At 41.4% G+C, this 17,346-nt stretch overlaps 1 protein-coding gene across 2 annotated transcripts in view; it reads left to right on the top strand.

The window, feature by feature from the left end:
• The window catches only part of NEK7 (NIMA related kinase 7), a 64,987-nt gene that overhangs the window by 42,971 nt on the left and 4,670 nt on the right, over positions 1-17,346 (top strand). For both annotated transcript variants that reach the window (XM_075287423.1, XM_075287424.1), the window contains 3 exons: positions 825-932; positions 4,129-4,223; positions 15,414-15,527. In XM_075287423.1, the coding sequence (XP_075143524.1) occupies positions 825-932; positions 4,129-4,223; positions 15,414-15,527 (317 nt within the window). The remainder of the gene's footprint in view (positions 1-824; positions 933-4,128; positions 4,224-15,413; positions 15,528-17,346) is intronic.

The following is a 17,346-nucleotide window of genomic DNA, read 5'->3' on the forward strand; positions in this document are numbered from 1 at the left end:
GAAAAAGTCCAATGCAACAGATTTTTAGTTCTGTCTACCTTTAGCTGATAGTTGGCTGTGTCGGACAGACTGTCCTAAGTTTATGTACAATTAACCAACAACAGTCTAAAATCTGCCACTTCAGCAGACCCGAGTCTTATGTGTATGGCCAGCTGTATCCTTAGGATTGCTCGTCAATATCAAATTGGTAGCAAGTGAACTGTTTAAAGAGGCCATAATTCTGGAGCAAGCTCCGCATCCTCATCTCAGGTAGTCTTGGCGTGTCCATTAGTCACATGTCCATGTTGCAATTCAGTTCCATCCAAATTAATGGGATTGAGCCTGCAATACCAAGCACCACCACTATACAATCCACAATGCCTTTCCTGCAACGAACAAGCTGCAGCTCTTTCTGAATGCAGCCGTTGACTCCCACTGTCTGATATTGATCACCGATCCTAAGAATAATTCATAAATACCTTTAAGGGGTAAATGTATATACAGTGCGTATATTTAACATCCTGTAGAAATGTTCTTCTATATAAATACAATAATGCCTGATAACAAGGAAAGTTCTATCATTTGTCTTTGGTGTTTCATTATGGTTTATTAGACGGGTGAACTTTTTCTATGATATTTGATGTAATGTAGAAATCGCAACGGTGTCTGTAGACAATACTTGTCTTCTATACAGTAATTTATTGTGTTGGGGGTAATAAATACATGTATATTATATGTGCAGCATGTGAAATGCATTCTGTATTGTCAGTCTGCATTGTTTCCTGCCAAATTGTCTTATTTGTCTGTTTATCTGCTTACCTAAACTTCTGTTTTTTTCTCCCCAGATATTAAGCCAGCCAACGTGTTTATAACAGCCACAGGCGTGGTGAAGCTGGGGGATTTAGGTTTGGGCCGCTTCTTCAGCTCCAAAACCACAGCTGCACATTCTTTAGGTAAGCCGTCCTGAGAGGCACGGGTAGTGAGCGGGTGTTTTACTGCCCCGTCTGATGCCATGTGTCAGCTGTGAAACCCACAGCCCCCTCCGGAAAGCCTTATTAACCTGCGTTGGGGCACACACTATTAATTTCACGTAGCTTTCAGGAGTTTCCTGTTATGACGACCTTTAACCCTGCCACTGAAATTAAAAGAACCCGCTGCCATCATAACCACTGATTATTTATTTTATAGCTACGTTGTTAAAATTTAAAGGGAAGAAAGAAATTCATGGGATTGGCCTACGGTAGAAGAACATTTTACCAGCAGTATAATGAAAGAATTACAAGTGCCCCATAAAAAGAAGCCTTTTTATTTGCTCTCAGAAAATGTGACAGCACTAGTCAGACTTGTTATATTTTCTGTACTTTTTCCATAATGTCTCTATGTTTTCGAGAAGGAAATGCTACAACATGGGGTCACACTTTTATAGGGAAGTTTTTACCATAGTGTAGCTCTACGTAATTAAACACCGAATTACAAGAGACGCTCCCACTTCTGGGGTGGACGACTATTTGCATCTGTCACTAAAGGGAGATAGAGATTTTTATGTCTTTACAGTGCTCTGAGCATTTGTGCCTTGCAGGTTTCTTTTCTTGGTCAAGAGGTGGCTTTGATTTTTTTTTTAACATGTAAGGTTAAGTTCACATCAGCTTCATTTTTGTCCATTACCCTGATCCTTCTTAGGAGTAGACCGGACTAATATAATGATTGATGACAAATGGAGCATACTGTATATACTCGAGTATAAGCCTACTTTTTCAACACAGTGTTTGTGCTGAGAAAGCTTATACTCGAGTCAAGCAAAAAAAATTTTTTTTTTTTTTTTTTTTTGGGGGGGGGGGTATAGGGTATCTGCAGGAGTTAATAGGAGCACTGCAGATCCCCTATATTCAGCCAGGCTGAATTTCAAGTGGCGGAAAAAAACTGTCCTCAAGCTCAGGGAAGCTGCAGACAGACAACCAGCACCCAGCAACTACTGCACCCAAAAACTCCGACCATTTTAATTTTTGAAATTTTCCAGTAGCTGCTGCATTCCCCCCCCCCCCCCCAGGCTTATACTCGAGTCAATAAGTTTTTCCAATTTTTGTAGTAAAATTAGGGGTCTCTGCTTTATATTCGGGTCGGCTTATACTAGAGTATATACGGTATTCTATCTGCATCTGTCATCATTCTCTGCAATGTTAAAAACAAGACTGGAGCTTTTTTTTTTTTTTTTTTTTTTTTTTTCTCTCTCTCTAAAACCTGAATGTCACAGAGGATGAGAGCAACAGACATGAACAAAAATAGTGGGACGGATGTAGAAGAATAAATGTCATCAGAATACCAAATTGCTTTTTTTTTTTTTTTTTTTTTCAAAAAGGTGTTTTATTTAGTGAAAGAGGAAAAACCTAAAATCTAGAGATGATCGAGTAGTATTCCATCAAATACCTCCCCGCCATAGGTATTCGTGTAAGCGGTCGCACATCAAGGGGTTAAATGCATCGAATATTTGCTCGCTCATCTCTACTAAAATCCATATAAATATGGTGTCACTATAATCTTAATGACCTGCTAGACAAAGTTGCTTTCTCATTTTTAATGCAAAGTGAACACCATGAAAACCAAACTCATTAAATAATGATGATATTTTTGGTCCACGTGAAAGCAAAAGTTTTACCAAAAGTTAATCAGAACGGCATATGCACAAACTAAAAGCAAAACTTATTGTAGAGAGGATAAACCCTCATATAGATATGTCATAAGAAAATGAAAAAATATCAATTTTAGAGAGGGGAGAATATGAAAGTCACTGAACTTTAACATCCAAACTACCCTGCGTCCTTAAAGGGGTATTGCCTTTAACCACTAAGATGATTAGAGAAAATCTTTAAAATTCTGCAGAATTTTTAACTACTTATATTTGGAAAAATGTTTGTTTTAATTATCTACAAATATAGATGTGATTATGTACTTGGGAATATGCAGATGTTTTGTGCATTAAACTGTTTTGGTTTCTCCCCCCTTATGTAGAATATTGTGCGGTCCATGTCTGTATACTTTGTAGGCTTCCTTATCCTCCCATCCAGCTATTGACAGTAAAAAAAACAAAACAACAACTTTTGATCATGACTTGTGGCAGGAGGAGGAAGCTTGCATGTAATATATCAGACTCTGGGACGGGGCTGACATTTCACGATTCTGATGATCATGAAAATTGTGTGTCTTTGAATGTCAAATTAACGGAGTTAATTTAATTAATTGCCCCGCCCTAGCCATGTCTATAGAAGTGCTGTGTATTAGCAAGCATGGATTGGTGCAGCTCACTCACATAGAGGGCTCTTCTGTATGAATTGGAGGGCCATGGCATAACTTGTCCTATTGGCGTAATTGATGGATGATATACCAATAATAACTACTGTTAGTATATAGTCAGACTTATAGTAATGTTGAAACATAGCCTTCTAAGACAACCTAAGGTTAGAAATGAATGATACTTGTAAGTAGGAAATATGTTGCTTGTATGGTCAGCCTGTATAGGATGCTGCAGATAATCCAGCATTCTACTAGGAATTCTTAACAGATCCCAGAAGTTCAAGGGGTTTTTCCATCTCGGGCAAATATGGTTGAGATGATAATATACGGCCCCTTCTCCAGACTACCAGGTCAGGAATTACAGGCAACATGGTTGTTCTATGAGTTACAGAAAACTACGTAGCACAGCCATCCATCTATACTGTTTCCTTGACTTTGGGACTTACAGAAACAGTGTAGCTCCCCATGCCATGCTATTTCTATCTATGGGAATTACAGAAACAGTGTAGAAGAGTCGGGTTCAGCTGTCCCCATAATTCTCAACCATGTTAGGGAGGCCGAGCTGGGTCTTTCCACCTCTGCCATGAATAGCTAGGTGGGTAGAACCCTTTTATTCCTATTGTGCTGAACATGGGAACAAGGAAGGGAGGAGATTAGGATTATTTCTGGAATATTTTTCATGCAATAAAGCCATCTCCGCTTTTAATTTTGTGCAATGTCTATGTTTTGCCATCTAAAAAGTTGCTTTTGATATAATCTGATATCCATAAAGCCGATCTCCGTTTAAGCTTTGATCTTTGCTATACCAAGTAGTATAGTATGTATATATGCTGTCTTAGTGCCTTTATTTCTTCATTACAGTGGGAACCCCATATTACATGTCACCGGAGCGGATACATGAAAACGGATACAACTTCAAGTCTGATATTTGGTCATTAGGATGTCTACTCTATGAGGTAAGTGCAAGATGTATATTGCATATAGTGGGCCATAATAAAATCTGACAGCAAAGGTTGGCACAACACTGTTGATGGATGACCCCCATACACCTGAGATAAAAGTTGTTAGAATCCTGGTTATGTGGATGGAGGCTTCCCAGCTCTGCTCTGGTTTTGTCAAGAGAAAATAGGTAAGGACAGTTGAATTTTGGTGCCCAAATTCTTTGTCCTTAGCAGGGGATAAGTGTCTGGCAGCAGCTTACTTCTCTCCCCACTCACATAGACCTTGCCCGAGCTAACATGTATTTGAATGGGGGTTTGCTTGAGCTGCCGTCATATTTAAATATCTGACATCTATCGTAATACTAGGCCGGATGTCGGGAAGGGATTAAAGAGCACCTTTCACCAACTTTTAACTCTAGTTCATAGGATCTGTTAACTTGTGCCTGTTTACAGTTTCCAGCACAGTTAGTATTTTTTCTCTAGTCCCCACCATTCCTGAGTAATCAATGCTGTTGGTTGGTTTAATGTCTGTATTGTGATGAGGGCAGTGTCAGGCAGGGGGCGTGATTCAGAGATCCAATCAGAGGCAGCCAGTGTCAGAGCTCAGAATCACACCCCTTGTCTGCTCCTGCCTGACATCGCCCTCCTGACAGTACAAAGACTAAATAGTATATCAGGCACCAAAACTTAATATATTACTTATTGCTCGAGAACTGTGGGTGGTAGAGAAAAAATTCCAACTGTGTCTGAATCCATGACACAGCGCCAATTAATTGACACAAAGAACTAGATTTAGTAGACTTGGTGAAAAGTCCTCCTTAAATTTAAAAAAAAAAACCATTGCGGGCATAGTACTTTATGAAACAAAATTTACACTCCAGTAAATGGGGAGTTCCTCTTTCTATCACTCCGATCAACTTGGTCCCAGAGAAGTCTGTGTACAGTGTATTTCAATATCTATTGCATACACATAAAAGCACATTAAGTCTAAGATGTGACCTTCCAAGTCACTATTAAATAAACATATGGCCCTTTAACAGACTATAGTACTGCAGAATTCACTGCATGCTGAACCAGGACTTCTGGATTAGCAAGTGACCGGTGGAAAAGAAAAATAGTGCGCTGATAATTATTCGAAAAGCTTTAAATCTCCCAATTTTATACTTTTATACTTCTATATACATAGGTGTGTGTATATACCGTATTTTTCGGACTATAAGACGCACTTTTTTTCCCCCAAATTTGGGGGGAAAAGAAGGGTGCGTCTTATAGGCCGAATGTGGCGCCTGGCACCCGCCGTAATAGAGAGGCGGAAGCTGGCAAGTGATAGACGCCATTACAGGTGCCGGGGCCTGCGACATCGCTGCGATCCTCTGCCCTGCATGAAGCCAGCAGCGGGAGGAGTGATGCTATTCCGCTCCTCCGTCCCCCCGCCGCTGGCTTCATGCAGGACAGAGGATCGCAGCGATGTCTCAGGCCCCGGCGTCTATCCCTCACCGGCATCCGCCTCTCTAGTACAGCGGATGCCGGGTCAGTATCAGCGGCCTCTTCTCACCCGGGGCCGGTCCCCACCGGCCCCGTACCTGTAAAGTTGCAGGCCGGCTCCTGCGCGGCGATATCGCAGGAGCCGACCTGTTCGGGTGACAGCCGGGAGCCTAATGAGGCTCCCCGGCCTGTCACTGCTATATATTAGTATTGCGGCTGGGTCTATGACCAGCCGTAATACTAATACACAGAATGTCCCATAGACGGCAATACAGTTGTATTGCCGTCTATGGGACTTGCAATCAAGTGACCGCAGGTTCAAGCCCCCGGGGGGGGAATAAAATAGTAAAAAAAAAAAAAAAAGCTTTAAAAATATGAAATAAATAAAAGTTCTAAATCACCTCCTGTCCCTAGAATATATATATATATATATATATATATATATATATATATATATATATATATATGTAGAAAATCATATATCATAAACCACCAGGTTTTTTTTTTCAATAAAAGGTGATCTAAGCAATAGATATTCCCCAAAATGGTATAACTCCCAAAACTACAACTCCCATATATTAAAAATTTTACCAGTTTTTGCTTCAAAATTTTTTTTCCCTATTTTCCTCCTCTAAAACCTAGGTGCGTCTTATAGTCCGAAAAATACGGTATCCTATCCTACTAATATTATAAATGTGAAAGTTTGTGGGTTTGGAATGTAGGTTCACACAACACTAAAGGACCTGTGATGACATCATCACAGGTCCTTAAGCCATTCTAGGATAAGATCATGCTAGGCAGTGGGCGGTGCTACACACTATTTTGTGGGCGGAGCTATATAGTATGAAGCTGGACAGTGTGAATGGTGATGAAAATGGAGTCTCATGGAAGATCAGAGATTACAGAACATGCAAGATGTGTGAGGGCAAGAGGAGTATATCGGGTGTAGAGTTTCAGTGAGTATGACTGGGAATGTGTTGTTCTGCCTCTAATGGGGGAGGGGGGAGAACTTTGGCACATTTCAGCAACATCCGTTCAGCCCTTTGTAACACAGAAGCTGCTCAGACAGTCAAATAACAAAACGCCTGTAATCACAATTGCCTGATGTAGCAGAGCTTACGCAGCGCTGTAGCACAGCTCTGTAGGCACTCCATATGCAAACATGTACATACAACTGGGTATCCTACGCATATGCAGCGATGTAGCAGAGCCAAGACGCAGGAGCAGGCTGATCGAACTTTGGCACATTTCAGCAACGTCCATTCAGCCCTTTGTAATACAGAAGCTGCTCAGATAATCCAAATGGCCAGATGTAGCAGAGCTTAAACACCGCTGTAATACAGCTGAGTACGCTCTCCATATGCAGAGATGTATATACAACTGAGTATGCTGCGATGTAGCAGAGCCGAGACGCAGGAGCAGGTGGATCATCCACAACAGCAATTGCCCAACACCAACTTGCCGACGAAGTCGCGGGCATATGCTAGTGTGTGTGTATGTATATGCATATATACACAGTATATATATGAGTATGCTAATGTACATATTACAACCTTATGGTCCCCCATCCATGGTCCATAATTTATGTCCTCGTTCACTTCAAAGGACTCCTAGGGAAGCAGCTTAAAGGGACCTTGTCACCAGGCTTAGGCTGACCCTCTCTGTTGCTGATTGACAGATTTCTCCCTATGCACTGTACATAGGGAGAAAGCTGTCAATCAGCAGCAGATGGGTGGAGTTGGCCTGCAGCTCATTAATACACAGGATTTAAGAGTGTGTTTATCATTGAGTGGACACTTGGCTCACAGCACTATAGGCATTCTGCATCCACTAACCTGATTTTATGTAAACCACACTGTATTGACAAGTAAGCAGCATTCCCTTGTAATCCTTTTATCACCTGCTGTGATGATTTGGCACCAGAATTGCCATTTATTTAATGAGAATGACACGGCTCGTGGCTTATGCTTTTATTCCATCTATGAGATGCTGCTGTAGAACAGGTAGGGCGGTGTATCTATGACTGGTCACTGGAGAAAGTGCTGGCATCTACAAATGTGGAAACAATGAATTCCCCAATTGTAGTGTAATTGACCCTTGGAGCGGAGCGGCTTCGCTTTTAAGCCTTCTTTAATCTTCATTAATTGCCTGTTCTTACTTTCGGCCTTGGGTACAATTGGGCGATTGTTTTGCTTAGATTATAACATATTAGCGATATGCCTGATCTTTTTAATTCTCACTTAATAATGCATTATAACCAATGTACAATCCAGGTCACCCTATCAAAAATTGCACTTTGCACTCAGGCAAATTACGGGACCCCTTAAGATATAAAATCTATTCTACTTTCTACTTAATGCAATGATGGAATTAATGAGGATCAAATGGTAGAAAGGAAATTGCAAAGTGATTTTTCTGCAGGTAAATTAGTCCCGACGAATTTTCCCCCCCCCGTTTTTTTTAATTGATATGCAAACAAGATGAGCCCAATTAATAAGGAGATGATTTGCTTTTAATACACAGACCTTTACATGGCAAAATAGGTATTACATGCTATTTTTTCCCTTTGTCTTATTGTTAAGCACAGCAACTGGATTCTTGACAAGGTTGTAAGTTGGTGGCTTTTCAACGCAGCATGGGGAGAGAAAGCAAAAGAGAGGGAGAAAGACTGCCACCAGCCTTAAAGACAGACAGTGGGATCCTGTCCTTCCACGATACCCCAGGAATACTAATCAGGCCGTGAGGTCAGGAGAGCAAGTCAATCATTCCCCAAGATCGGCTCAGTGTGCAAGATCAAATTAGCCTGAAAAATTCAGCTGCCGAGAGGAGAAATAAAAAGGGGGGGTGAGGTGGAGAGGAGGGAGGGAGGGGGAGGTAGAGGGAGAGAGCAGCTGTCAGAGAGAAGTCGGGAAGATACACTAATGAAGCAGATGAATAGTGCATAAAGCTTCAAAATAAAAACAGGACAGTTGACATTTTTCATCTGTCAAAGCAGGAGATGCATGAAAATATACTAGTCGCGGTTGGCTCCTCCGGGGGACGTTCTGCGTGTTATTTTATTATTTTTTTTTTCCCTTCCCACCTACAACGTGTGACATTAACCTGTTCACTGACAGAAGCGCCCTGCAAGGCACTACTTGGCAGTGGGATTTCGGGAATAGCAGGAGAGTGCCTGGAAAGAGCCGCGCTAATGCATGTCTTCTGTGTATGGCTAGCAGTATGAGAGCGCCTGGAAAAAATATCTGCTGTCTATAGACTCAGATTTCTTTTTGGTACCTTTTAGGATCTGTATATATTGAATTCCTAAACTTATTTGTAAGAATGGATAGGATTGCCGTGAACGCTTAGTCATGGCTTCTATTGTTTAAGTAGCACCTCCACTTTTAGGGGGTTACTTTACATAATGGAGAATGATTAAACCTGAAATTCCCTGATATTATGGTTTTTATGGCATTGCCCAAGTTGGCTACAAAAGTGGCTTAAAAATATCAGGCCATCTGAGGAATTTCCGATTTCCCTTGGTAAGCCTGCGTAACCTTTAGCAGGATACAAGTCACTATTCATGGTGTCATTTTTTCTTTCTGTACATTGTAATCTCAGTTGATCAGACTCTATTGTATTATTTCCCATTACAACCATTTTGTAGTGATGAATATGGTTATGGTTAAGCATAAATGTTCACGCCTGTGCCACCGATTTTGGAACTTCTCTTCTAATAGACTCCTTAGTCTATCATTATCAGTTATTGGGATTTTTTTTTTTAACAAACTATCAGTACTTGTGCGTAAGTGTATTTTGGGTAGACTATGGCATAGAATAGTCAGTAGGGTTGATGCCTTCAGTTTGCCATTGTCAATTAAATCTTACATTACATCTACTGACTTACCCTGCTGTATACTACAGTACAGATATAGCAGAGCAACTTAAAGATATTTGAGCTGTGGTTATCCATAGGACTGCTGGTAACCAAGCACCAAGAAAAGTGTAAAGTAAGCTGTGTTCACATTAGGATTTTGAACCATTCTTAACATGTATGCTTAACACGTATATTAAACAGATGCTATATAGTGACAGTCTTCCAGGTCCTGCTTTGGGACACGGTATTGCACAGGTAATGATGTCTTCCTACTGTTAGTGGTAAAACGCCATACAAGTCTGGTTTGGAAAGTATAGTACAAACTTGTGTCTTATTGACTGGTCTTAATCTGTGCCCCTCTGGTGTCGGGTACACCACACTTAGGGCTAGTTCACACTGGCACAGAGAGGGCGGATTATGGCACGGAATCCACGTCATAATCCGCGCCCTCGCAATGGTGGTCTATGGAGACCGCTAGTGTTCTTTTTTCCACTAGCGGCATGTTGGTGCTAGTGGAAAAAAGAAGCGACATAACCTTTCTTAAAGCAGATTCCGCCTCAGGAAGGCAATAGAAGTGAATGGGAGGTGGTTTTATTACGGTCCATTCACTTTCCGGGAGGGGAAAGCCGCCTGGAGTTTTTTGAAGCAATTTTTACCGAAAACTGCTCCAAAAACGTCTCAAGGTCCAAAAACCGCTTCCTAATTAGGAACTTAGCCTTATAAATTCCACAGGCCTCTTAATAATTCTGGCACTTGTTGGATGGAGTGTGTGCCAAAAACTGAAACCTACCCCAGCAAGGACCTCTGGTGGGTATCTCGACTAACTTAGCCACAAAACTGGTGTAAGTAATGTTGTATGTGCTGGTGGTTAAGCACATGCCCCAACCATGTCCATTTAGGCATAAATCTGTTGTGCGACCAATGTTGCGCTTCTTCTCACAGAGTTTTTGCAGTGACCGAACTCGTATATGTAATGTAAAGTATTATCTCTGACCCTTTTCTTCACCTGTATACAGTGGTATGGTGTGGGCTGACACACTGGTCATAGACATCCCATGCCCACACATTTCTTTGCATCCTCCTTTATTAAGGTTTACTGACGACGGGCTTGGTTGGCAAAGTTTAGGGAATGGTTGATATAGGAAAATGGCGGTGTACCAATAGAAGCAATTGCACCCCTGGTTTCTGGCATGATTGCTACCAAAATTAGAACAGATTTTTAGTTGGTGGTCCAAATTATTGAGTCCTCTTGCAAGGCAGCTAAAATGGAGGCTAGGCCACATTGACACGACTGAATTGACAGAAGCTCAATGTATGATAACTGACTATAATAAATTAGATTCCATTAACACAACCGTGCTCAGTCTGGGGAAATACAACCCACACATGGATAGTCCTTCCTGGATGGAACTCTTTCCTGTGAATACAATCTTACACTTAGTCACCGACTCCACCAACTCCTTCTATCGATCAATAAGTGCCTCTCCACTGATTCCGGCACAGTTGGAATTTTTACTCTAGCCTCCACCTTTCCTAATTTGTCGGTGCTGTTAGTTGCAGCACCTCATATCCTAAGTAGGCTCACTACTGTTGGGTGGGTGGTACCTGTCTGCTCCAGTCCAGGGCCACCCACCTGACCTTAGAGAACATAATTAGCATATTGGGTGCTGAATCTAACAGCGTCCATTGCTCATGACTGGTGGGGGCGAGAGAAAAAATTCCAGTTGTGCCAGATTCAGTGGAGTAGTACGTATTAAAGGATGCTGGGAGTTGGTGGTCCTCTTTAACGTGTTAGGTCGCATGTCTGACCACAGATTGGAGGTAAATTGGAGTCTGTTTCAAAACCAGCAGTCTTCTGAAGTTGTATGTAAATGAAGAACACCACATGAAGTTATTCCAACTTTATTCATATTTAAATTGTGAAATTTTGTAAAGTGGAATTTCCCCTTTAACTATTCAGACCCACACATTTCTTAGATTTTATTTTTTTTCTTCCCCAGAGATGCGCTTTAAGATATTGATTTAGATGAGCTGCTGTGTTCTGTCTCCTCTGAAAGTGCAGATTTCTTCCACTACTTTTTTGCTGCACATATTACATAACGTAATCTATGACATGTAGGATACTCCGCACCCGGTATCTCCAATGTACCTACTAACTCTCGCAGTCGATTCATTTTCATTATTTTATTTTATTTATTTTTTTTTAGTTCTTTTGGTATATTTAGTTTGTGTCCTGTGGCACGCTATGAACTTCATCTACTGTAAGTGGCACAAAACGCGTGCACGTGTTACCAACTGTAATTTGTTAGAAGGCACCGGGAAGTAAAGAATGTTAAAATGTAACCTCCTGTATAAAAGCGTGTAAGACACTTTATAAATCTCATTAAGACATTAGTAACACTTTGTTAAATATGGCGTTCTCTACTTGGCACTTAACACTGCGGCTTATACGCGTCTCCCTGGTACTGTTCCCTTTCTCCCTCGAGTAATATAATTGTCTACTACGTATTACCGGGTATTAGGATAGCGCTCTCCACCCTCCGACAACCCAGCGCTCTTGGCGTTTAACACTTTATTGACCTCCGTTGTGTCTACATGAAGACTACAACCAGTATTTTAGCTACTAATCTTTAAGCTGCGCTGACGTTTATCCAGAAAATACTTCAAATTATTTGATGGAACTTCTTTTTTTTCTCATTTTGCCCCTCCAATCTAATGAAAGACCTGGCATGTACTTGTAACTTGTCTAAGCCTCAATGTCACATGATGAGGGCATACAATCCAAAAACTTCTATTCTTATTTCTGGGTAAAATTAATGAAGGAAATTGTTAAATTCCTCCATTGGCTTCGCCAAAATTCCTATTTAATTCTGCGCTACGCTACGTCTCTTATTTAATTCCCAGATTCTATGTAAGCACCTCTCCTTTTACCAAGGCAAATGAATTGCCTGTATCAACCATTGATCGACAATGTAGCAAATCGCTTGGCGCTCGTGTCCTTTAATTGTATATGCTGCGGTTAGTTTGTACAATCATTTGTGCCATCATTCATTCCCCTCCCCCTCACAGTTTTCATTATTTTCGGCAGCACATTCCCTGTATATATGTGGGGATGGGCTATCGACAAATGATGGGGTTTTTTTTGTCAACCAGAAAGATGCAGATTGTCTTTGGATCTCTGGACGTTTTTACACGGGGCAGTGATCAGAAGTGATTGTTTGGCCGATTATTGCCCCATATAAAGGGCATCAGCACAAAAAATTGATGATGTTGGTCCCGTACAGATTCCAAAGTCTCTCATCCTCAACAGCAAAGACCATCCTTTAATGTTTCACCTGTAATGCATTCTCCATAACCAGCCCCTCAAAAATGCCAAGAGAGTCCGTAAAGTAAATGGAGTAAAATCGCCAATGCGATTACAATCATCATACATTACACTGCGCGATACCCCCAACATCATACCTAGCCTGGATTGCCATATCGGTAACAAATATATCCAGTATGAAACAACCCAAAAAGTTGCAATAAATAAGTAATAATCTTATCTGCGTGGCTTTAGGTGGTCGATACCGGGAACACAGGGAGCTGTCCTCCATCACAATTTGTCAGGGAGGTGGGTACCTTACCCTGAAAGACTCACCCGGTCATCCTACGAAAAATGATTACCACCCTTACAAGGGTGGTCCCCAATTCTCACCCTATTAACCCCTAACTGACTTCACTCCTCCTGATGTGTTTTGCCCCTCTATTGACAGGGTTCTTCTCAGGGGTTTGTTGGTACTAAACTTTAAAGAGCAGCTATGACCCCAAGATGGCAGATGGACAGCTCAACCCCGAAGTGAGGCGCCCTCTGAGATGATGGTGCTTTATTAATAAATCTTTTTGGTTGTTTGTCAAAATCTCTTGGTGTAACATGGGGCAGCCATTGGTGTGTGTCCATATAAGTTACCCGCAGCTACAGATGACCCCGTTGTTACTAATCCTATTGACCAGAAGTTCTAGGATTGGTAGAAGTGTCTTCCTTGGCATTTATGCCACCTTTTATGCTTTTTTTTGGAGGATCTTTTTTTTTTTTTTTGGTTTCTTAGAAATTTGGGTTACTGATCACTAAAGGACACACTGTATGGAGTAAGTCAAGCAGTCTGTGGTATGGTTGTCAGGTCTGTCCTGACATTGTCTGAATGCATGGACACCCACTTGGCCAACCATAATCTCAAAACTGGTGTGCACAGCACTTCTGAATGGTTTTATTATCCTAGCGGATCAACTGTACCTCGAAGCGTCCCCGCAGTGTCGGAACGAAGATGAGTATAGTGCAGGACATGGTACAATAATCCTTTTTGTAAATCACCGTCTTAGTCAAGGACCGGACCAAAGTCTGTGCTGCCTGGAGCCCTGAACTAGAAAGTGTCCTCATCTGCTCCTCTGGGCAATGTCTCTAGTTTGGCAGCTAGTGCTATAAAATCTCTTATGCTCTGGCTTGTGCATTGAAGGTAGTAGCCTAGCAACCAGAGCTGGAAACGCGCTAGTGTAGTAATGCTGGAAGCTTCAACTTCGGCCTGTGCGGCAGAATATTGGTACAGTGGGATAGTGACACGTTCCGCGCTCTACGCTTTTGGTGAAGCTGCAGATACTGTATTGTGTGCTTTAAAGGGAACCTCTCAAGTGTTTCTTCCACCCTAAACTAACCCCATCAGGTGTAGCATCTAGTATTCCTCTATCTTATGGGGCCCTGACTAAGCTTTCTATGGCTGAAAAGTCAAACTTTAGCCAATTTAGATACTTCTATGTGTAAGGGTTTGTTAGCAACTTTGTCCGCTCTCCCCATACATGCTTGTTTGTACAAACTGTGTATGAATATGGCGATGTCGGAGTGACGGCTCTCAGCTTCTCATGTGTTTAGCCAGTCTGGTAGGCCTTGGTGGTTGGCTAAATCTCCCACAATGGTGTTTGGGAGCTGTACCACCTTTTGAAAAGGTTTTAATGCACTTTGATACTTTGTAGTTTTTATTGTCTGTACTAAATTTGTACTACCTCAAGTAGTAATTAGGAAGTCAGTGCCTCAGTCATGCACACCAATAGAGGGCGCTCACTGAGGATGTGCAAGTCTATCTTCCATGATGTAATTAGGAAGACAGAGCCTCAGTCATGCAACCCAATAGAGGGCGCTCCCTTTAACATCATGCCGACCTTCTCAGAAGCCTTTGTTTGCAATGATGTAGTATTTTACCAGGTAGTCTCTCAGCCAAGGACAGCTGTTTCGATGTTATTGCATCTTGTCAGCTTGGCGCAGAGAGGACTGACCTGGCAGAGGTGAGAGGCTTCTAGACAGGGTTAGGGGGATATCGTCCCTCCATAGGGAGAGACCACCATTTAGGAGTGTGGAGTCTTATTAAGCCATGAGCGCTCCACTGTGCAAAGGAACATGGGAAGAATATGCAAATCTGACTTCCTTGATGTAATTAGGAAGACAGAGCCTCAGTCGTGCAACCCAATAGAGGGCGCTCCCTTTAACATCATGCCAACCTTCTCATGAACTTCATCATGGAAGTCAGATTTGCATATTCTTCCCATGTTCCTTTGCGCAGTGGAGCGCTCATGGCCTAATAAGACTCCACACACCTAAATGGTGGTCTCTCCCTATGGAGTGATGATATTCCCAATACCCTACCCCAAATAGTACACCAATAAGAGTATATGTATATATAGCTAGAATTGTGTGTACACTTACTGTATCTTAGCCATGGGTTATTCAAAAGGATCAGAGTAATGTAGGAACCGTATTACAGCACATACCCATACAATACTCCCAATATCATGAAATGGATGCATAACCACCTTATGTTTTGATTTCCTTTTTATAGATGGCGGCCTTGCAAAGTCCTTTTTATGGAGACAAAATGAACCTGTACTCTTTGTGTAAGAAGATAGAGCAGTGTGACTATCCTCCGCTGCCATCTGACCACTATTCTGAGGAGGTACGTTAGAGGAATTTTCTTATTTTATGCTTAGAAACTTATTTAAGAATAGTTTTATGTTTGGGAATATGGTCATTAAAGGGCACACTATATGGAGCCAGTCAAGCTGCCATGTCTAGGAGTATGGCACTGTATGGTATGATTGTCAGGTATATCTTGTTATATAATTCTGCTATACTGACCATATAGATGGATGCCCACGTGACCAACTTTAATCCCAAAATACTATGTAAAACATAAGGTCAGTCCGTCAGTATCGCCCTTGGGAAGATTCACTATACTAATGGAAATGGTGGACTTGTTTTTTGTAATGTTTTATATTTCCATTTATCACTTTTAACCACTCATTTGAATCATGCATATGGACAAATGTATTATTGTGAAGATGTACTAGTGTATGTATACTGTATACTCTCACTAGGAGAGCGTGCAAGATTGACCAGTACTTGTAAATTCGGAAAACAATGGCCACCTATTATCGGGGTAGTTATTAATGAAAACGGGCCAATTGTATTAAGACGTAGGATAAGAAAGTGTTTTGGTCAGGGGAGGCAGCATTTAAGTAGAGTGTTTTAATAGCCGGTAACTGGTAGGTAGGTGCTCCTAGCTGGCAGGGGGGTGACACTGGCTTACAGTGGCCCAGAGATGCACCAATTTTTTTTTTTTAAGTGTGCCTTGTAATAAGTTAGGTGACTATCACTTAAGTGCAAGGGATCAAGACTGGGATATAAATCACCCCTTTTTATAAACTTCCCCCATTTTATGTTGGGCATTTTTGCAAGTTTTTTTTTTTTATAATGTTTAATTTTAAAAAAATTTTTATACTGAAAGAAACTAGAATATTTTCAGTGAGCTGCTGGCAGAGTGAGGAGTCTGGTATATCTTATGGTAGGGTTCCTTGTCCAACCACCCAACTATTGACTATGTATAAAAACTGTTTAACATCGCTTATGGAGGGAAAATAAAACCTGCATAACATATATCACTCATATATCAAACATCAGTCTCGCAATTCTGATGGAAATCAGAATTGTGTTTCTTCGTAAAGGTGAATGAATTTCCAGGCCCGACCTCCTGTAAAGTATATGCAGAAATTCTTCAGCAGAAGCCATGATGGGCCTACAATAGTCTTTTTGGGAAGGAGAATGGACCAAAGTGTCTCCTTTGGAAAATGGAAATGAGAACTGCACACAATGTATTTTTTGCAAAAACACAATCTTTAGTATTGATGATTGTAAAGGCATTTTGTGTCTCCTTTCCAAAACCTCGACTGCTTTTTTGAGCCATTTTTCTGGACCCCGAAGCAAATGGTGTGCGCAGTTTCTAATGCTTGTGTCTTATGTGACTGAGGGGCTTTGTGCCTCTTCAGCCTAAGTCCTTGGCTTCAGCCTTTGACTAAGCAGTCTCGTGAGACTATATGTTGGGGGGGGGGGGGTGTTTATATCTTTTTTTCCTCCCTGAAGTTGTAATACCTTTAAAAAGTGTTTTCCAAGACAAAGCTGGACTCACAAGACCAATATATTTTTGTAAGATACAGACCCTTCTACAGGCACAAATAACCTATCACATCCCGGGTCTAATGACATTAGATCTGCGGCCAAGAAGTGACTTGAAGGGTGTAGTGATATGGCTGTATGATTGTATGTCTGTATGGCTGTATGATTGTATGGCTGTATGACTGTATGACTGTATGGCTGTATGATTGTATGATTGTATGGCTGTATGGCTGTATGATTGTATGGCTGTATGGCTGTATGAATCCAGCCGAACAGTAGGAAGTGTGATATTCTATAAAATAACATACTCAGCTGTTAGATTC

This window comes from Leptodactylus fuscus, chromosome 9, assembly GCF_031893055.1.
Source record: "Leptodactylus fuscus isolate aLepFus1 chromosome 9, aLepFus1.hap2, whole genome shotgun sequence".
NCBI classification, from domain to species: Eukaryota; Metazoa; Chordata; class Amphibia; order Anura; family Leptodactylidae; genus Leptodactylus; species Leptodactylus fuscus.